The sequence below is a fragment of the Macrobrachium rosenbergii genome, chromosome 9 (genome assembly GCF_040412425.1).
Source record: "Macrobrachium rosenbergii isolate ZJJX-2024 chromosome 9, ASM4041242v1, whole genome shotgun sequence".
NCBI lineage: Eukaryota > Metazoa > Arthropoda > Malacostraca > Decapoda > Palaemonidae > Macrobrachium > Macrobrachium rosenbergii.
The window spans coordinates 31,952,313-31,975,400 of NC_089749.1; the positions used below are offsets into that span (position 1 = coordinate 31,952,313).

Consider the following 23,088-nt stretch of genomic DNA (forward strand, 5'->3'; position numbering starts at 1 on the left):
CCTTTTTTGCCGCTTCAAATGCACTGTTTAATACACTCTCAGGATATTTAAATTTCTTGCCTGCATTATGGGTATGTAGCCCTGAATATATTGATGATGAAATAGATAACATTAGGAATGCAGGCAAGAAATTGAAATATCCTGATAATGTATTAAACAGTGCATTCGAAGCGGCAAAAAAGACTATGTATCAAAACCAAAAAGAATCCTACAACACAAAAAATTTGCTTGTTCTGCCATATAATAATAATATGAAAGATATCCCTCATATTCTTAAGAATTTTGGTGTCAATGTTGCATTTAAGAACAATAAAACAATGAAAAATGTACTTATCAAGAACTCACCTGACAATACTAAAGGGTGTGTATATAAAATTCCATGTAAGTCTTGTGACAACTTTTATATTGGCCAAACTGTGAAAGCACTGGAAAAAAGAATTGAACAGCATAAGAAAAGTGTGAGTTATGCACAGGGGAACAGTGATATATTTGTACAAGTTAGTGAGAACGATCATGCTATCAACTGGGAAGGGGCAAAAAGGATTGTATATTCTAATAATGCACTGGAAAGGAATATCATTGAATCTAGCTTTACAACCATAATATGAATATCAGTCAAGGGATGTATAAACTTGATCCTTTAATATCAAAAGAAATTTGTAAATTGTTTAAATTTTAAGGTAGGCAGTAGAGATGTATGAAAATAGGATTATCATATTTGTAAACACAGTACAGGTATAGTAGTGCTAATGAGTTTCCAAACTCCACCTCCCTGACACCTGTCAGGTGTGGATCTGAGGTTGCGTATGGTTTGTTTATCAGCATTGTCCCCTGAGAGTATATTGTGATTTTTAGCTAAATGAGTTTTGAAGGCCACTCCTACCTCGACACCGGCCTGAAGGGAATATGTAGTCTCTAATGGTTGTGTATGTTCGTCAGTATTGTTCTTGTAGTATATATATATGTGACTTCTCATACTCTGTATCAGTCCTTTGTCAATGGCTTGAAATAATCAGTCCTTTGTCAATGGCTTGAAATAAAGTCGAAACTGGTCAGGACCTACACCCGTTTCTTATTTTTCACCTGTGGTAATGTATGATATATATATATATATATATATATATATATATATATATATATATATATATATATATATAATATATATACCCTGAACTTTGAGTTGTGCAAATTTGAATGCAAATTAAACTTTTCATTGGAATCTGTCACACAAGTTTTTCACAGACACACGAACATTTGCCGATACTGGGAAACCCTGCAAAAGCGTTTATGTTTAATTTTTTTTGTAATTTACAAGTTTTCAAGCTTTTATGTGCAAATGAAATAACATTAAATATTAAAAGTAATGACTTCTCTCTTTGACTGAGATGAGAGAGTTTTTATGGTACATGTATGTTTATTTTGTTTTGTTTGATAAATACATTTTTTACTAAATAGTAAGTACTAATTTTTAAATAATAAGATTAAATAACAATAATAATAATAATAAAATAATAATAATAATATAACTGTAACTACAAATTTCTGTGACGCATATTTTAAACAAATATCTTTCCTTCATCTTTTGTGAAGAAGCTCGATGGCAAAGCTGTCAGACATGTCAGTTTAACATGACAAGAAGAGGAGTGTTGCTAATTAGCAGGTCAAAGGTTTCTTATGTAATTCTCTCTCTCTCTCTCTCTCTCTCTGTGTCCGTAATAATTCATAAAAAATTTCACTCTCTTAAGTAAGGACAATTGTTCAAGAGAAAGGACAATTGCTCTCTCTCTCTCTCTCTCTCTCTCTCTCTCTCTCTCTCTCTCTCTCTCTCTCTCTCTCTTTTGTTCGTAGTTAGAGCAACCTAGCATTACTGTACTGTTTCTCTGTGTGTCTTTACCTGTACAGTAGATAATTTTAAATTGATCTAATTTTACCTGCACTGTCTACAAACTGTAAATGCCCTGTTCTAAAACACAAGAGACATGGGGCATTTCAGAACAAAGAGAGACAAAATAAAGAAGTTTTAAAAACGAGGTTGAGAAGACTTCTACAAAACAGATCGGTGGAATGGGGAGAGAGAGAAATAGTATACTAATCTTCACACACTCCTATATTTTTACATCAACCACTTATTTCTTTTTTTAAGGGTAATGTATTAAGCTAACTTTTAAATAAAATTACAGTAACTTTAACTTCACTTAAAAGTTGGTTTATTACTGAATTTCCATCTTTTGATATCTAACATATGATTAACCTTTCTCTCTCTCTCTCTCTCTCTCTCTCTCTCTCTCTCTCTCTTCTCTCTCTCTCTCTTGTGTTATTCTGTCTCCGCAATAATTCATAAATAATTCAACTTGATATTTCAAGTAAGGACAATATCTCTCTCTCTCTCTCTCTCTCTCTCTCTCTCTCTCTCTCTAACTCTCTCTCTCTCTCTCTCTCTCTCTCTCGTTATTCCCTCAGTCTCTGTAATAATTGATAAACAATTTCACTCTCTTAAGTAAAGACAAACCTTCTCTCTCTCTCTCTCTCTCTCTCTCTCTCTCTCTCTCTCTCTTGTTCATAGTTAGCACTCACACATTTTTACAACTTATTATTTCTCTGTACATCTTTACCTGTACAGTAGAGTTTAAAATTTAAAATTTTAAATTTCATTTAAAAGCTAACTTTTATATGAAATTACAGTAACTTTAATTTCATTTAAAAGTTAGTTTATTACTGAATTTCCATCTTTTGATATCTAACGTAAGAGTAAGAATAACTTTTCTCTCTCTCCCTCTCTCTCATGTTGTTCTCTCTATCTCCTTAATAATTTATAAATAATCTAACTTGATATTTCAAGTAAGGTCAAAATCTCTCTCTCTCTCTCTCTCTCTCTCTCTCTCTCTCTCTCTCTCTCTCTCTCTCTCTCTCTCTCTCTCTCTCTCTCATTTTTACAACTTATTATTTTTTCTGTGCATCTTTACCTGTAGAGTAGATAGTTTAAATTGATCTAATTTTACCCGTGCCATCTACGAAGTGTAAATGCGCTAGTTTGGCAAATACATTCTAAAAAATAGACATATTAACACTTTAACGCCGAAGCCCTATTTACAAAAACGTCTCCCGTATGCTGGCGGCGTTCAGTGAGTTAGCGCCGAAGCGGAAAAAAAGTTTTTTTCAAAAAATCACAGCACGCTTAGTTTTTAAGATTAAGAGTTCATTTTTGGCTCATTTTTTTGTCATTGCCTGAAGTTTAGTATGCAACCATCAGAAATGAAAGAAATATCATTATCATATATAAATATTGGAATATATGACAGCGAAAAAAAACTTGTATATAATTGTATACAAATCGCTGTCACATAAAAGCGGTTAAAGCTAATGAGTTAATTTTTTTAGTTGTATTGTACACTAAATTGCGATGATTTTGGTATATAACAAATTTTAAAACGATCAAAGCAACACAGATATCACAAAATGATGCATGAATTCGTAACGCGCGAACGTAAAAAAATGTTTTCAAAAATTCACCATAAATCAAAATATTGTGCTAGAGACTTCCCGTTTGTTGAAAAATGAAGCTAATTGATTGAATATTACTAGACTGTAAGTGTTTTAGCTTAAAATTGCAGTTTTCGACCATTTCGGTCAAGTTGAAGTTGACCGAAAGTCAAATTTTTTCTATTTATCGTGATTTATATGGAAATATTTCAAAACTGATAAAAGCTACAACCATGAGTTATTTTTTGTTGTATTGTACATGAAATTGCACACATTTTCATATATAAAACTTTATGTAACGACTAATATAAAGCGGTGCAAATATTACGACAACGAGACGAAAGAATTTCTGAGATGTTCGCAGAGTTACCGCAAGAGACGTAAAGGAAAATGTTTTTTCAAAAATTCACCATAAATTGAAATATTGTGCTAGAGACTTCCAATTTATTGCAAAATGAAGTTAAACGATTGAATATTACTAGAATGTAAGAGTTTTAGCTTACAAATGCGTTTTTTTACCATTTCGGTCGAGTTAAAGTTGACCGAAGATTGAAATTTTGGCAGTTATCGTGATTTATGTGAAAATATTTCAAAACTGATAAAAGCTACAACCACGAGCTATTTTCTGTTGTATTCTACATGAAATTGCGCACATTTTCATATATAAAAGTTTATGTAACGACTAATGTAAAACGATGCAAACATTACGACAACATAATGAAAGAATTTCTGAGATGTTCGGCCGAGTTACCGCGCGCAGACGTAAGGGAAAAATTTTTTTTTCAGAAATTCACCATAAATCGAAATATTGTGCTAGAGACTTCCAGTTTGTTGCAAAATGAAGGTACATGATTGAATATTACTAGAATGTAAGAGTTTTAGCTTATAATTGCATTTTTTTACCATTTCGGTCGAGTTAAGTTGACCGAAGCTTGAAATTTTGGCAGTTATCGTGATTTATATGAAAATATTTCAAAACTGATAAAAGCTACAACCATGAGTTATTTTTTGTTGTATTCTACATGAAATTGCGCACATCTCCATATATAAAACTTTATGTAACGACTAATATAAAACAGTGCAAACATTACGACAACGTGTGATTTAAAGAATTTCTGGCGTGGACCTAAGGAAAAAGTTTTTTTCAAAAATTCACCATAAATCGAAATATTGTGCTAGAGACTTCCAATTGGTTGCAAAATGAAGGTAAATGATTGAATATTACTAGATCGTAAGAGTTTTAGCTTAAAATTGCGTTTTTTGACCATGTCGGTCAAGTCAAAGTTGACCGAAGGTTGAAATTTTGGCAGTTATCGTGGTTTATATGAAAATATTTCCAAACTGATATAAGCTACAACCATGGGTTGTATTTTGCTGTATTGTACATGGAATTGCACACATTTTCATATATAAAACTTTATGTAACGGGTAATATAGAACAGTGCAAAAATTACGACAAAATGACGAAAGAATTTATGAAATTTTCGGCTGAGTTACCGCCCATGAGTAAGAAAAGTTTTTTTTCAAAAATTCACCATAAATCGAAATATTATGCTAGAGACTTCCAATTTGTTGCAAAATGAAGGTACATGATTGAATATTACTAGAATGTAAGAGTTTTAGCTTACAATTGCGTTTTTCGACCATTTTGGTCAAGTCAAAGTTGACCAAAGGTTGAAATTTTTTGTAGTCGACGTACGGTACGTCCACTCGGCACCCAACAGACAATTTTAGTCGACGTATGATACGTCCAATAGGCGTTTAAGGGTTAACTAATAGTTGTATTTTTAGTCAAAATAAAAAAAAAACTCTTTGCTCTTGAAAAGCATTTCAGAACAAAGAGAAAGAGACGTAGAATAAAGAAGTTATTAAAAAGAGGTTGGGAAGGCTTCTAAAAACAGATCGGTCGGAAGGGGAGAGAGACAGAAATTCTCTTCAAACTCCATTTTTATGTCAACTATTTATTTCTTTTTTTTAAGGGTAATGTATCAACCCTTAAACGCCTACTGGATGTATCATACGTCGACTAAAATTGTCTGTTGGGTGCCAAGTGGACGTACCATACGTCGACTACAAAAAATGTCAACCTTCGGTTAACTTTGACTCGACCGAAATAGTAAAAAAACACAATTGTAAGCTAAAACTCTTACATTCTAGTAATATTCAATCATTTACCTTCATTCTGCAACAAATTGGAAGTCTCTAGCACAATATTTCGATTTATGGTGAATTTTTGAAAAAAACTTTTTCCTTACATCCGCGTGGTAACTCGGCCGAAAATTTCGGAAATTCTTTCGTCATTTTGTCGTAATTTTTGCACTGTTTTATATTAGCTGTTACGTAAAGTTTTATATATGAAAATGTGCGCAATTTCATGTAAAATACAACAAAATACAACCCATGGTTGTAGCTTTTATCAGTTTGGAAATATTTTCATATAAATCTCGATAACTGCCAAAATTTCAAACTTCGGTCAACTTTGACTCGACCGAAATGGTAAAAAAACGCAATTGTCAGCTAAAAATCTTACATTCTAGTAATATTCAATCATTTACCTTCATTTTGCAACAAATTGGAAGTCTCTAGCACAATATTTCGATTTATGATGAATTTTTGAAAAAACCTTTTTCCTTACGTCCGCGCCAGAAATTCTTTCGTCACGTTGTCGTAATGTTTGCACCGTTTTATATTAGTCGTTATATAAAGTTTTATATATGGAAGCTTTTATCAGTTTTGAAATATTTTCATATAAATCACAATAACTGCCAAAATTTCAACCTTCGGTCAACTTTAACTCGACCAAAATGGTAAAAAAACGCAATTATAAGCTAAAACTCTTACATTCTAGTAATAGTCAATCATGTACCTTCATTTTGCAACAAACTGGAAGTCTCTAGCACATTATTTCGATTTATGGTGAATTTCTGAAAAAAAAAAAACCTTTTCCTTACGTCTGCTCGCGGTAAATCAGCCGAACATCTCAGAAATTCTTTCATCACGTTGTCGTAATGTTTGCATCGTTTTACATTAGTCGTTACATAAACTTTTATATATGAAAATGTGCGCAATTTCATGTAGAATACAACAGAAAATAATTCATGGTTGTAGCTTTTATCACTTTTGAAATATTTTCACATAAATCATGATAACTGCCAAAATTTCAACCTTTGGTCAACTTTAACTCGACCGAAATGGTCGAAAAATGCAATTGTAGGCTAAAACTCTTACATTCTAGTAATATTCAATCATTTACCTTTATTTTGCAATAAATTGGAAGTCTCTAGCACAATATTTCGATTTATGGTGAATTTTTTAAAAACATTTTTTTACGTCTGAGCGTTACAAATTCATGCATCATATTGTGATAATATTTTCTCTGTGTTGCTTTGATTGTTTTACAATTTTTTATATACCAAAATCATTGCAATTTAGTGTACAATATAAAGAAAAAAAAATAATCCGTTAGCTTTAACCATTTTGCTCACAACGCGATTTGTATAAAATTATATATGAAAAATGTTTTTTGCGCTCTCATATATTTCAATATTTATATATGATAATGATATTTTTTTTCATTTCTGATGGTTGCATACTAAACTTCAGGCAATGAAAAAAAGGAGCCAAAAATGAACTCTTAATCTTAAAAACTAAGCGTGCTGTGATTTTTTGAAAAAAACTTTTTCCGCTTCAGCGCTAACTCCCGAATGCCGCCGGCATACGGGAGACGTTTTTGTAAATAGAGGCTCGGCGTTTAAGGGTTAAGCTAACTTTTAAACAAAATTACATTAACTTTAATTTCATTAAAAGTTCACTTAATAATTTGGGAGCATGATTATGGTCATAGTTAGTGTATAAACTTTAGAAATAAGCATTTATTAGCATTTATAGAAACTGTACCAAACTTACACGAAAATTCACCTTGTGCAAGGGGTTCTGGAACCTAATCTCATGTAAGTTCGGGGTATGACTGTATAAGAATATATATACAATATTACTGGATGCAGTGAATTAAAGCATAACATTTTGAAAGATCCATGGAAAAGATGCATACTCAATTATCATAAGTCACTCTGCACGAACCTCCAGAATTAGCTGATAATAATAAGTACTATACGATGTACGTATAGAGTATTCTTTATAGTGTACGCTAGGCTACCATATATGTATACATGGTACTGAATACCCTAGTGTAGGCTAGGCTATATTCAAGATATGTTTTTCCAACAAACGATGGGTTTTTTGGAACCTAACCCCATCGTAAATAGGATAATACCTGTATAAGCATTTTTAGTTTTTTGTGTCTGAACTATCAAAATAGCCAGTTCTAAGTGTTTTTAGAAGGGTTCTAAGTATTCGCGGATTTTACCTATTTGCAGGGGGTTGAGGTATGCGTCCCCGCGAATACGGGGGTCTACAGTACAGGCCGCAAACACTTCAAATTAACCCAGGCCTACAAGGACACAAATACATGTCCACAGTATGATGTAAGGAAACAAATGCTTAACAACTCAATGAAGACAACACTAAATGGATATCCAGACTGTATATTTCTACACATTTCATAACCTATGATTACAGGCTACATTAGTTGGTACACAAATAAAATCAATAATTATTGGAATTATCGTACCAAAAAATAAAATCAGTACCTTTAAGATTTTCAAGTGTTTGGCAAAGCTCACCATTACCAAAAAGTACTTTTGTATTCCCTTAAGAAAAATACAAGCATCTTGACAAATTGTCAACACCTGTGATGTCACTACTGGTGGAGTAATACCCACTGGAAATAGATCTGCATGAATTTATTCCTTTAACACGGAAAGAACCCTGATATTAAGGATTACTGTGGAACTGTATATATCACAAAACCATTTAGTTTGATCATATAATACTACATATGAAACACTGGCCTTGAGTAAACACTAAGGCTCATAAGTCAAGCATGATTGGGAACTACAGTCACATCTACGTTTTGTAAACAAGAAGTTAGGCTAACCCCATTTGCCCTTTCAGTAACTTCAAATTATCTATAGTGTTAAAAAGGTTGTTGTATAATAAGTTTCAATAACAAAATTGTCTAATAATACTGCCCTAATGCCTATCATCACTTTGTCAAATAAGAAAAAACAGCACAGCAATTAAGGAATAGCCTAGCAATCTAACTTCTTCCCTTGCGAGAGGCTCACTGGCTCCCAATTTGAACATATATAAGCCTGCCCCGTAAAATTTTAAGAAACTAAGTACAGTATAACTTTTCACTGGGTCTTAAAACTAAGTACGTAGCATGATTCATGTTAAAGAGGGTGAAAAATGCATAGTCGAACATGATTTCCAGGGTACAACCTGGGGACTAGTGAGCTCTTGGTCAGACCAGAGTGTAAAGACGTTGGCTGAAACAGGCTGTTGCCACATCTGTGCAAGTGAGACAGAGAGCTGTTAGTCGCTGTAGGACAGGAGATAGAGCCCTCCTGGCATGAGTCCTTTATATTCTATCACTGTGCCAACAAACCACTATTCTGACCAAGACCAACTATAAGATAATTCTTTGTAACGAGTTGGTCTGTCTTATGGAGCCCTGGGGGGACCATGAAAGTGTAACTCCTTTGAGGACGAACAGCGGTTACACTATAAAAAATACTGTACTATTGTTAAACTCAAAAGCCCTAATTAAAACAACTCTGTGACTGTTCCATAGAAAAATCTGTTCTTGACTGACCTTTTTGCCCTTCTGGTTGTTTGGCAAATATGCAGTGCGTGGAAAGCCAATAGCACGATAAGGACGTCCTGGATGGGGGTGTTCTGGACCCTGAATTCCATCATTTATGCTGCAGAATAATTCTGTTGTTATGGCAAAGATAATTTGGCATGATATTTGTAACACTCACAATCTTAAACTTAACTTTGCTTAGGCTCTCATTATTAAGAAATGTTGTGCATGAACTAATTGAAGATAGTGTTAGGCTAAATAAAAATATATTTTATATAATTTATGTTTGATATTCATCTATACCTTAAGTAACATCATCATATATCAAATTAACAATTCCTATCTATCCAATTACAAAATTTCACTTCATAAGAGCAGCAAGATTGAAACTGTACTTTTGTTATTCACCCATGTCGCTTGATTTTCATTTCAATATTTCAATTTGAGCCTACCCTGAGAGTTAAGAAGTTTAGCACACCAGTCTAGTTAACTGTCTTTTACAGCTGTAAAGATGGTTCCAATACCCATGCCTCTCTTATGTACTTACATTATACCTGGAAAACTTTGGTTGACTAAGTTTCAACAGTTTATGTAAGAAAAACAAATATCACCTCCAATGACTCCTATAGAGGTCCTTTGCATGTAGAGCTTTTGTTCCCTAGTTCTGAGTACAATACAAAAGCAATCCAAATTAATCACACAGTATCCACAGAAACTAGCCTACAGGAATACTCATGCCCATCACAGTATTCTCATTATGTTCACAAACAAAACAGACACCACTACAAGTCTTGGTGGCTCAGTGAGATATATTTTCACTGGCACACAACCTTACTGTTCCTGTGATCTAAGGTTTCACTGATTTATGAAAATTTTGGCTATACAGCCAAGTACTGGGGAACTTGCAGCCACTATGTACTTTAAAGTGAAAAGGCAGAGTTAGGGTGGTTGGACAGCAAACTGGAAGAAAGGCAGCAAACGTGGAGGTCAATTAAAAGGCTAAACCATAGGAGCAGCTAGGGGTAAAGAGATGCTGCAATCAACCTTTCATAATACCTACAGTAATAACCCCTTATGAGGCCTAGGGTAAATGATCGGGGTTGAGACACATGGGTGGCAGAATTTTCACTTTTCACTCAATATTTAATTGGAGAAATAACAAAAAAATTACACCTTCCAGAAAACTTTTCAAAAGATTGAAGCTTCACTAACAAAATGAGCTATAGGAAACTACCATAAGAACTAATATAAGCATGTGTAGCCTTTGTAAAATAGGTGTTGAAGGCAATTTTGAATTCAATATGGCGTCTTCCTAAAGATTGTGACAAAATGAATGACGATTGGACACTTCCTTCCGCGCGTTCATTTAACGGTGTACTGACACTAATTGCGTATATATGTAATGTTTCTAGACATTACTCAAGATTTTAGTTGTAATCAGCACAATAAAACAACATTTTGTTGCCTATACTAGTGAAAATATGAGACAAGGAATTCCCGTCTGTCATGTGGTTGAACTGAAATGTATTTTTACCTCTAATCCATGGTTTTATCCTTACTGACATCACAACTGAAGCTCCAAAGTGCTTATTTGATTGTAATTATGCACATTTCGTTCTTAACTCGCAATACCACTTAAAATACGTGAGAATGTTTGTTTACAGTACTTTACTCCTTCAAAGTAGCGAAACTGTAGGGGGAACAATTTTCCAGCCTTATCGTACATCTGGCTGCCACAAATATCCAAGAGTGGATGACGCATTAGTGAACTGCTTATGATAGAAATGTAGCATTTTGTTGTCAGGCCTTTTCATTCAAGTCCATATTACTATGTATACTTCTGAGAAATGTAATGTGTACATATGAGCGTTACCACTTTGGCGAAAATGCAAGAAAGTTGAGTATGACAATTTATCTAGAACTAGTACGAGAGTCAAGATGTCATGACATCAAAATACAGGACTGAAATAAAGGTTTTAAATCCAAAATTATTGCTTAAAACACCATTATATTTGACAAAACTTACACTGTGTATGTGGTACATATATTACAATGTATGTAATATATATTAATAAAAATAAAAAAAATAGGAAAATGCAAATAGCTACATCATAATGTCCACAGCAAAAGCGTTGGAATTTGTCTCAGGAATCTGTTTTGCTCCAGCAACAAATATTTTCAAAAGAATTATAATGAACATGTAATGCATTTATTCAATTAAACCTTATTCTGGTGTTTAGCTACCTAGTTATTTAAATGTTACCTAGCGATCTGGTGTTCCGAAAATTTGCTAGAGTTCCCCGTCCAATCCTGAAACTCGCCAGCGTTTACCACTGATGTCAAGGAAACGGTGTCAGCGTCTATGGGTACAAATATTTTGCAGATTTAACACAAGAAATGGGCAGTTTGTTTACGCAAGTGACTGCAAATATCGAGATGGCGTCACTCGTCCACTTTTAAAGTGTTTTAAGTAAAAGTTTCGAGAGCGTCATGGTCAGTAAGTTAGCACCGCACATGGTTAAATCTTAACAAACCTCTGTTTAATCGGAAATATGCCATTATTTCGTAATTTAGGAGAAAAATGTTACTTTGATATGAACGTAGAGGTCTCGGCGTATTGTGTAGAGGAAGCACAAGCCTCACTGAAGCTGATGGGGGTGCGTTCGAATGCATTTTCTGGAAGTGTCCAAACTGCAGATGAATGCCGCAGTGTCTCATGCTCCGAGCGATTACCCTATCGGTGATTTTCATCTCCTAAATTTACTATTTTCATAATAATCTCCATTAGTTTCTTTGACATTTATTTTGATTGTAGAGGGCGATGAAATGACAAAAATCAAGAATAAATTTCAGCGATTACTCAGTGCATTTGAATGTTGCCATCAAAAGAGTAAACAACGCACACTGCCATCTATTGAGGAAAATGAACACTAAACATTCACTAACTAAAGAGGAAGGATAGAAAACCTTCTCTAGCATAGATAAAGATTTATGCTTGCACTTCTTACTTCTATCATCATCTCATCTCATGGGTGGCATACTGAATGGGTAAATATACAGCTATATAAAAGATACGATCACAACTGTCACCTACAGCCGTCAGCAGAAGATTGTAGGTGATAAGGTCTTGATCATTTCTTTTATATAGCTGTATATTTACCGAATCAATATGCCACCCATGAGATCAGATTGATGGTAGAGGTAAGAAGCACAAGCGTATATCTTTATCCATGCTAGAAAAGGTTTTCTATCCTTTCCCTTTAGTTAGTGAATGTTTAGTGTTCATTTTCCTCAATACATGGCAGTGTGCTTTATTTACTCTTTTGACGGCGTTCAAATGCACTGAGTGATCGCCGAAATTCATTCTTTATTTTTGCCATCTTAATACCTTCTACAATCAAAATAAATGATGAAGAAACTAATAGTAATAATAATGATGATAGTAAATTTTGGAGATGAAAGTCATTTGTAAACAATATGTAGCACCGACCTCGTGACCGCACAACGAATTAATGGCAGCTGTTCAAAATCGAGCTGAACCACTTGAGTTCCCGAACCACAGAATGCCGGTTTTAAGAGGTTCGACTGTAGACATTTTTGACATTGCCACTTTTCCCAGGTCTAATTCTTGAAATCTTGACCTAAGTTAGGATATTGTGTAGATGTGGCAGGCACGTAGCCATATCTCTACACCATGTCAGAAAAGGTGAGCAGCTTGACACTATTGATCAGCATATATAATCATGAAGACATAAAATGAGCAAAAGTTATGAAATTTTATGAGGAGTAAAGGATGATTTATAGATAACAAAAAATAGAATAGATGAAGAATTGAATTCAAACATTAAACTGTTTTGATCAGAGGGTGGGATAAGTATGGTTTAGTTTCAAATTATCAAAAATGAATTATTTAAATGCACAAAATCAGGCCCAGACTTACTAACAAAAATAAATGATACGCGATAAAAAAATAGTGTTACTGGCTCCTCGAGTGCGGGTAGAATGTAGATTAAGCCAGCCTTGTCCCAGAACAGTTTCTTGCTTCTGGACAGCCCATGGATGGGATGAGTAGGATATCATGACAAGATTAAAGAACCTCAAACTGAGGGAGGAAAATTAACTTGAGTCAGGTTATAAGTCTAGAAGAAGTTTGACAGTGTAACTAATTGCAGCCAAGTTCATTGTCATTTAGGTTTGACTGAAGTCACTTCTTTGCTGCAGTCAACTCTTAATTTCTGTACAGAACAGGGATTTTCCTTAGAAAGACTGTGATTATTACTTGCACATACAGTACTTCTCTACCCCTTGTTAATCTTGCAATATACCCAGTATATTCTAGCTGATCTCCAGGAAAAGTTTATATTGATGCTACTCTCATTATTATTCTTATTCAGAAGATAAATGAACCCTATTCATATGGAACAAGCCCAATCTTGTTTTCCAAGCCAAAAACCATATCACTTGTATGCACTAAAAATAACAGTGGACCAAGAACACTACCCTGTGAAACTCCAGGCACATCAGATCTTGGTTCGCTACAGATCCCATTAACAGCACCTCACCGCTGCCTATCTTTAAGGAAATCTATCTTGAAGTAAACCACAACATATCCACTCACTCCAAGCTTCTGAGGTTTATAAATAGGTGCGTTGTGATTTACTAAATCAAAAGCAGCATTAAATTCCATCTGAATTACTCCACACTCAACATCCTTATCAAGATTCTCTTGGAAATGGCATGCCAGCTCAAAAAGAGCATCACACACACCTAACTGCTTCCTATATGCATACTGTCAGCTAACAATCCTTGAGACTCCACATACCTATATAGTGGCTTAAAATTTATAGAAATTGGCCTGTAGTTACTGCAGTCTGAGGATATGACATTCTTTGGAATAAGGGCTCTATTGCTAAGCTTGTGCTCATCCGCAAGGATACTATGTTGACCTAAAAATCTATAGAATCTACTACTCTTGGGAGGCAACACACAAGAAACCTTTTTAAGAAACAAAGGGAAGAAACCATATGGATCTTTTCCATCCCAGCTACCAAGATTGTCAAGAATTTTCTGAACATCCCCTATAGTGAAATGCAATTTTTTTAAGAATAGGTTCAAGTATCTGGGAGATTGACATCCTCAGCCGACTGCTTAGCTTCAAAAGCTCGATGAAGCAGTTGAGCCTTTTCCTTACAGCCAGTAACCAATCTACCATCATCTGTTAATAGTAGTGGCATGGAAAACTAGCCTTATCTAAAAACAGAAGATGCCAATTTGGTCCACCACAGGTGAGGCTTGAGTAACTCCTTCAAGTTTCCTCCTTAAGAAATTATTGTAATTTCTCTCAGCTATATAGTAAATTCTACTTGCAACACGGTGAGACTAAGAAAAAAAAAAAAGTGTCATTTTCATGTGAACAATTTCACATATATCATCAAACCTTGGCTGGTCATTTGTCCTGAATTTGATGGCCTTCCTAGGGACATACCTTAATAAAATGGCCACCAGCATTTCATTTCGCCTCTTCTTGGGAGCTGGATCTGATATAGCATCTGAAGTATTAATTGCCTAGCAAGTTTCAATAATGCAATCCCAATTGGCTCTAGATTTCATCCATAAGGTTTTTCCAATGGTGGCATTAGGAATATACTGATTAACAGATATGTCCATCTCAATGGAGCAATGATCAAAAGTTCCTATATACTTGCAAACCTTTGATTTGACTATAGCTAGAACATCTGTAAATAACAGGTTTTGACATAGGAAAAACCTGTTTTTGGTAGTCGCTGTTGAGTCCTCAAGGAGTTACCTTCCATGGTCTACCAGAGATCCATGGTGACCAAACTAATATCAAAGAATTCTCTTTTAGTTGGTCTTTGTGGCCAGGTATTGTGTCGTAATGATTAACATTATAACACGTGATGGAGTATATAATGGACTCAAAGATAGCGGGCACTTTCCCTTATCTTCAGTGAAGCTGAACCCAGTTTTTCCAACGTCAAATGAACCTGCAAGAAAGAGAGGTGACTGTTGCGTATGCGCATCTGCCCTCTTGTTTACAACAGGGCTGTTAAAGACCAAGGAGCCGTTACTCTGTTGGCCAATGTAGGATGATCCCTTGGCCAAATCCCATGCCTTTTTGTCAGGGAAGTGGGAGGGTTTTGAGGACTCAACAGCGACTACCAAAAATATGTTTTTTCCTGTTTTTGATACGTAGTCGCTTGTTTTGTTCTCAAAACCTAGAAAAAAATGTTTTTGATAGCAAAGTAAAAACATTTCTGGTCGAGCTTGTTTTGTTTCTCAAGGAACAAGGAGCAGTTTACCTAAAAAAATGACAGGTGACACTCACAGTAAAAAACCCCTTGTTTTTAAGCTCTGATACATAGTTTTAATTTCCCAACACCATTAAAAGTAAAAAACATTCAGAGACTTTGAATGGTCCGAAGGTCAATGAACTTACAGATTTCGTGACCTAAGAAAATCTCATTCTTTTATTGAGAAAATACTATCTTCAGGTTTCAGTAGGAAAAAGGAACAAGAAACTATACCATGAAATTGTCTTGTTGTATTGGATTTCTTTTTAAAGTTCTTGGCCACAGTGGCGACTTAATAATTGGTCAGTTGTTTAATGATGCATGCTGGGTTTGTTTGCAGCTTCTGATGGTAATGCTGAAGATCACCCGTTCTGGTTGTATTGGGTCCGCTGAATTAGGGTTGCACACACCTTGTTCAGGGTAAACTAAGCCTTTCGGGCACCCCTTGTTTTCTGAATCAATAAAGCAAGGGTTAGCAGTCTTGGGTTAAGATTGTAACCATTTGTCCAGTTACTGATACATAGTGTTGAGCACCTTGTTAAGACTAACCATGCCATTACTGGCACAGTGTTTAATTTGTTTGATGCATTAATTTAACTGATGACCACCCTGTACATTCAGAGACTTCGAATGAGACATTTCTTTAGAAGGCCAACGACATTCTTATTCTCATGATATTGTGACCTAGGAAAGGAGTGTGGATTTGCCTTTTTAATGAGAAACTCTACTATCATTCTCAGCCCTTGTAGGGAGAGTGGACAGTTTGTGCTAGTGTGTAGGAAAATTGGACCCTCTGGGATGTATGCTGTGACTTCTAGGAAACCTAAGTGCTTGAACCGGGCATAATGTTTTGTCTGCTAAATTGAGTTTTCTTATAAAAATAGATTTCTTTTTTAAAGGATCCTCATTCTTGGCCAGGAATGATGGGCTAGGGGACAATAATAATTGGTCAGTTGTTTGCATGATGCATCGTCCCCATCTAAGAGAGCCCGGTTCACTAATAAGAGCTTCTGATGCTAATGCAATCAAGAAGATCGACTTTTGTAGCATGTGTGTTGTGGTTGTATTGGGTCCACTGAATTGAGGGGTTGATGAAAGTCTAAGCACCTTGTTCAGGGACCAAGTAACTGGAAGCCTTTCGGGCATGTGCCTTTGTAGAGCAAAAGACTGCAAAAGGGAAGTGACAACTTCTATACTGGAGTCAATCCTGAATCAATAAAGCAAGGGTTCCATTAATGCAGCCTTGTATGCCATGACTGTTGTAACCACAAGGTATTTGTCTTCAAAAGGGTATATAAGAAAAATAAAAAGTGTTTCTTATAGAAATCTCAACTGGGCTCTCAGTATGGATATAATCTAACCATATCTTCCACATGGATTGGTACTGTCAAAAAGATGTCTGTAATTTTTGCACTAGGTACCTAGCAATGTTGGATTGTGAGTAGTTTTCACGGTAGATAATATTTAAAAAATCCAAACGTGAAGGTCTTGGCTCAGAAAGGAGGATGCATAAACGACTTTACCTCCTACTTTCTGGGATAGAACAGAGGCGATAGTGGAATTGATCTTTTCATCTGTTGTTGAAGTAATAAGAACCAATGCCTGTTGGGCAATTTGGGGCTATTAAGTAAGCTGTTCCTTAGAAGGTTAGAAGTTTGCTAAAAACCTTTGAAATCTGGGACAATGGAGGAAAAAGATATCGTCCTCCCCCTGTTCCAGTCTTTAGGAAGGCATCTCTTGCTCTTGCTTGAATGTCCAAGTTTGGAGACACATATATTAGGAGTTTGTTATTCTCGTATGTGGCAAACAAGTCCACTTCCAGTTGTGGAAGCATGCTGGCTATTGTTTGAAAAGAGTGGTTGTCCAACATCCACTGTGTTGAGGCTGTCATTTTCCTCGATAAGAGAACCTGCTATTACAATGCGACCCCCAGTGAGGTGAATTGCAGACATGTGCCACTTCCCTGCTTGTGCCATCTGAAGGATGACTAGCATTACCATATTGAGAGGAGGTGAACATGATCGCGACCTCTTGATGTAGGATACTATAGTTATGTTGTATCTCTCTTCTGGAGGTCTGAGTTTTTTGAGACAAAAAGACAGCCATCAGCTCCAGGAAACTGATATAAGAATTCCTCAGAGTAGCTGATCAACCTCCCTGCCACCTGACAATCCTCCAAATGTCCTCCCAACCTGTCAACGAGGAATCTATGTGTACGCCACTCATAAAGACAGGAGAGTCAGAGTGACCTGTTTCACCAGAGATTCCTTCCAGATCCAAGGCCCAAGTATTTCCCCAACTTTTTACTCTTTTGATGAGGTTGGTCTCCCATCTTTTTTCTTGCATGCAATAGCCAGAATTTGTTCACATTTTTAGTTGCAATAGAAGTATTGGATCTATTACTGATGTGAACTGCAGCAGGCCCATCATACATTCTGATTGCAATCTGAAAACTCTGGGCTGCGCAAGGAACCTTTTGAAGATTTGCCTTATTCTGTTTTGAGTATGATGGGGAGAGACAACAGGCTGTGAAGAGTATCCCAACACAGTCCCAGCCACTGAAAGTGTCTGCTGGGCGTGATGTGGGATGTTTTCAAATTTATTATAAAAACTTTTGACTGTCGTCTGTTGACCATTGCTCTTAAGTTTTTCAAGCACTCATTTCTTGTGGGCCCCGAGGTCAACCAGTTGTCTAGATAGGCTATTAGTTGTATTCCTTTTTCTATGAGTTCTCGAACAAATACCGTCGCTAATTTTGTAAAATATTATTTAGGTAATGTTTAGCCCAATGGCACGACTTTGAATCAGTACGTATCTTTTCCCTATCGGGAAACTTAGGAAGGGGAGAAGGGGAATGGCTATAGGGATGTGCCAGTATGCATCTTTCAGATCTACAGAAACTGTCCAAGTCCCTTCTAGAATGATTCAATGTACTTAAGCAATGGTAATTATCCAAAACTTTTGGCAAACAATGTGCTTGCTCAATGTTGAATGGTTGAGGATCACTCTCCTTTTTGGAGGAATCCTTTTTGAGGACACTGAAGAAACGTACTTGGTGGCGAATATGTGCATGTTTCTCTATGGCCCCCTTTAACCCTTAAACGCCTACTGGACGTATCATACGTCGACTAAAATTGTCTGTTGGGTGCCGAGTGGACGTACCGTACGTCGACTACAAAAAATTTCAACCTTCGGTCAACTTTGACTCGACCGAAATGGTCGAAAAACGCAATTGTAAGCTAAAACTCTTACATTCTAGTAATATTCAATCATTTACCTTCATTTTGCAGCAAATTGGAATTCTCTAGCACAATATTTCGATTTATGGTGATTTTTGAAAAAACTTTTTCCTTACGTCTCATTGGTAACTCGGCCGAAAAATTTCAGAAATTCTTTTCGTCATTTTTGTCGTAATTTTTGCACCGTTTATATTAGCCGTTACATAAAGTTTTATATATGAAAATGTGTGCAATTTCATGTAAAATACAACAAAATACAACCCATGGTTGTAGCTTTTATCAGTTTGGAAATATTTTCATATAAATCACGATAACTGCCAAAATTTCAACCTTCGGTCAACTTTGACTCGACCGAAATGGTAAAAAAACGCAACTATAAGCTAAAACTCTTACATTCTAGTAATATTCAATCATTTACCTTCATTTTGCAACCAACTGGAAGTCTCTAGCACAATATTTCAATTTATGGTGAATTTTTGAAAAACTTTTTTCCTTACGTCCAGCGCCAGAAATTCATTAAATCACGTTGTCGTAATGTTTGCACCGTTTATATTAGTCGTTACATAAAGTTTTATATATGGAAATGTGCGCAATTTCATGTAGAATACAACAGAAAATAACTCATGGTTGTAGCTATTATCAGTTTTGAAATATTTTCATATAAATCACGAAAACTGCCAAAATTTCAACCTTCAGTCAACTTTAACTCGACCGAAATGGTAAAATAACGCAATTATAAGCTAAAACTCTTACATTCTAGTAATATTCAATCATGTACCTTCATTTTGCAACAAACTGGAAGTCTATAGCACAATATTTCGATTTATGGTGAATTTAAAAAAAAAAACTTTTTCCTTACGATTGCGCGTGGTAAATCGGCCGAACATCTCAGAAATTCTTTCGTCATGTTGTCGTAATGTTTGCATCATTTTACATTAGTCGTTACATAAACTTTTATATATGAAAATGTGCGCAATTTCATGTAGAATACAACAGAAAATAACTCATGGTTGTAGCTTTTGTCAGTTTTGAAATATTTTCACATAAATCACGATAACTGCCAAAATTTCAACCTTCGGTCAACTTTAACTCGACCAAAATGGTCGTAAAACGCAATTGTAAACTAAAACTCTTACATTCTAGTAATATTCAATCATTTACCTTCATTTTGCAATAAATTGGAAGTCTCTAGCACAATATTTCGATTTATGGTGAATTTTTGAAAAAAAAAAAAAAAAAAAAAAAAACCACCACTTTCCTTACGTCCGCGCGGTAACTCGACTGAACATCTCAGAAATTCTTTCGTAACGTTGTCGTAATGTTTGCACCGTTTTACATTAGTCGTTACATAAACTTTTATATATGAAAATGTGCGCAATTTCATGTACAATACAACAGAAAATAACTCATGGTTGTAGCTTTTATCAGTTTTGAAATATTTTCATATAAATCATGATAAATAGAAAAAATTCGACCTTCGGTCAACTTTAACTCGACCGAAATGGTCGAAAACTGCAATTGTAAGCTAAACCCTTACAGTCTAGTAATATTCAATCAATTACCTTCATTTTTCAACAAACAGGAAGTCTCTAGCACAATATTTCGATTTATGGTGAATTTAAAAAAAAAACATTTTTCTACGTCCGCATGTTACGAATTCATGCATCATTTTGTGATAATATTTTCTCTGTGTTGCTTTGATCGTTTTACAATTTTTTATATACCAAAATCATCGCAATTTAGTGTGCAATACAAAGAAAAAGAAAATAATGCGTTAGCTTTAACCATTTTGCTCACAGCGCGATTTGTATAAAATTATATATGAAAATTTTTTTTGCAGTTATATATTTCAATATTTATATATAATAGATATTTTTTTCATTTCTGATGGTTGCATACTAAACTTTAGGCAATGACAAAAAAAGGAGCCAAAAATGAACTCTTAATCTTAAAAACTAAGCGTGCTGTGATTTTTGAAAAAAAAAAAAAAAAAAAAAAACTTTTTTTCGCTTGGCGCTAACTCCCAACGCGCGGCATACGGGAGACTTTTTGTAAATACAGGTAGTTGTCGACTTACGAGCTATGCGACTTACGACTGACCGACTTTATGACGGCTACGATAATATAATAATATATAATAATATTTAATTTTATATTTTGCTAAAATATGTTGAGCGCAAGATTTACGATACTTTTTTCCGCTACCAGCGCAGCGCTCATATCGAGAGATGCTCAGCTTTGGTAGCATTGTGTGTTTGTGTCGTTCGAAAATGGTAAAAGATTCATATTTTTGTAATGTATTTTGTATTTCTATTTTTTGCAAATAAATCAAATGTAATAAAAATTACCGTATTTGATGGCTTATAATACGCATGTCTGCATAGGACGCACCTTTTAATTTCAGCAGGACACTGAGGGGAAATAAATAAGGTTTCTAGCCTATGCTCATATGAATTTGGTAAGTAAAAACTGTAGTATTAGGTTATCATATGCATATTGTTTCTTACCAACAGAATCAACAAAAACATTAATAAAGAAGTTATTTACCATATTTATATTTATCAAAATATGTATTATACAATCAGCCATTTACTACGATCCAATAGATCCAACACATTCATTTGTAAACATTGTTTCTTACCGCCAGAATCAACAAAAACATTAATAAAGATGTTACCTATGGTAATATGTTATATATATCCATTATATATTATAAAAGTATGCAATCAAGGGGTAAAATTCAATAAATAAAAATGTTTCCTATGTAACAGCTCGAGTCTCGTGAGCAACTGAACAAAGCCATGTTATTATTCTTAAAAGAGAATGCTAGCACGAGTTCTGAAGTATCAACTCAACGAAGCCTTGTTATTATGCCTAAAGAGAATGGTAGCAGGAATTGTCAACCACCAATTGATTGAAGCCATGTTGTTATGCATAAAGAGATTGTTAGCAGGAATTGCCAACTAGCAACTGAACGAAGCCTTGTTATCCGTAAAGCTCTCGAGATAATCACCAATAGGTGGCAGCACACGTACTGTTTATATCTATAAATGTGGAATGCGCGATCCGCTGTAGACGCGGCGATAATGATATTAACATTTTAATGAAAATATCGATAATAACAACGTAGATATTGATTATAATACTAGCAGTAGTAATTGCGGTGATGGTGTGATAATGATAAATAATTATAATAAACGTTGTTTTTTAATAGGTTATTAGGATAACACCGAATTTTACACTAGGCTACATCATCTACGTGACGTTTCATGTATAATTTCGGCCAAAATTCTTAAATTTTGAGCCTACATTGTGTACATAGGACGAGGGGATTTTTTAGGCCATTTTTTTGTTAAGAAAGTGCGTCTTATATACCCGTCAAATACGGTGTGTATTTAATTCAAACCTATAAATAAACAAAAGTAAATAATACGTCATACGTGTAGCGATTGGCAATGCAAATGGCGGATAAGAAAATGTAAACAGACCAGACAGATGGTTTGAATGCCTACAATAAAAATGTTAAATACAGTAATAAAAGTAAGTATTAATCAAGGAGTTCAAGCATGATAAGATTTCATATGCTAAATTAAAAATAGGTACTATACATGCACATTTTTGGATAATATGAAATGTATATGTAGGCTAGTCATACTTAGGATATATGATGGATAATATACGATAGGTACAGAATACATGTACATATGTGGTTGGTCGACTTACGACGAGATAGACTTCCGACCGCTCTGTCAGAACCTAATGCTGTCGTAAGTCGACGACTACCTGTAGAGGCCCGGCGTTAGAGGGTTAAGTAAGCTGTTCCTTTGAATTTTAGGAGTCTGCTCAAGTAAGCTGTTCCTTTGAATTTTAGGAGTTTGCTCAAAACCTTCGAAATCTGGGACAATGGAGGAAAAAGATATATCGTCCTCCACTTGTTCCAGTCTTGTAGGAGGGCATCTCTTGCTATTGCTTGATTGCCCAAGTTCGGAGATAAATATACTGGAAGTTTGTGGTTCTCGCATGTGGCAACCAGGTCCACTTCTGGTTGTGGAAGCATGTTGGCTATTGTTTGAAAAGAGTGGTTGTCCAACATCCACTCTGTTATGGCTGTCGTTTCCCCTGATAGAGTCTGCTATTACGTTGAGAGACCCTGTGAGGTGAATTGCAGACAGTTGCCACTTCTTTACTTGTGCCATCCGAAGGATGGCTAGCATTACCATGTTGAGAGGAGGTGAACGTGATCCCGATCTCTTGATGCAGGACACTGCAGTCGTGTTGTCTAAACCAACAGAATGTGTGTCTCTTCTGGAGGTTTGAGTTTTTTGAGTGACAAAAAGACAGCCATCTGTTC

At 35.2% G+C, this 23,088-nt stretch overlaps 1 protein-coding gene across 2 annotated transcripts in view; it reads right to left on the reverse strand.

Annotated features, from left to right (window-relative positions):
- dx (deltex) overlaps positions 1-23,088 on the reverse strand; it is a 319,771-nt gene that overhangs the window by 13,704 nt on the left and 282,979 nt on the right. Inside the window, exon 14 of one of the 2 annotated variants that reach the window (XM_067108869.1) lies at positions 9,197-9,305. The exons of the other annotated variant lie outside the window; for it this stretch is intronic. Within the exon in view, the coding sequence (XP_066964970.1) occupies positions 9,197-9,305 (109 nt within the window). The remainder of the gene's footprint in view (positions 1-9,196; positions 9,306-23,088) is intronic. 2 annotated transcript variants of the gene reach the window in all.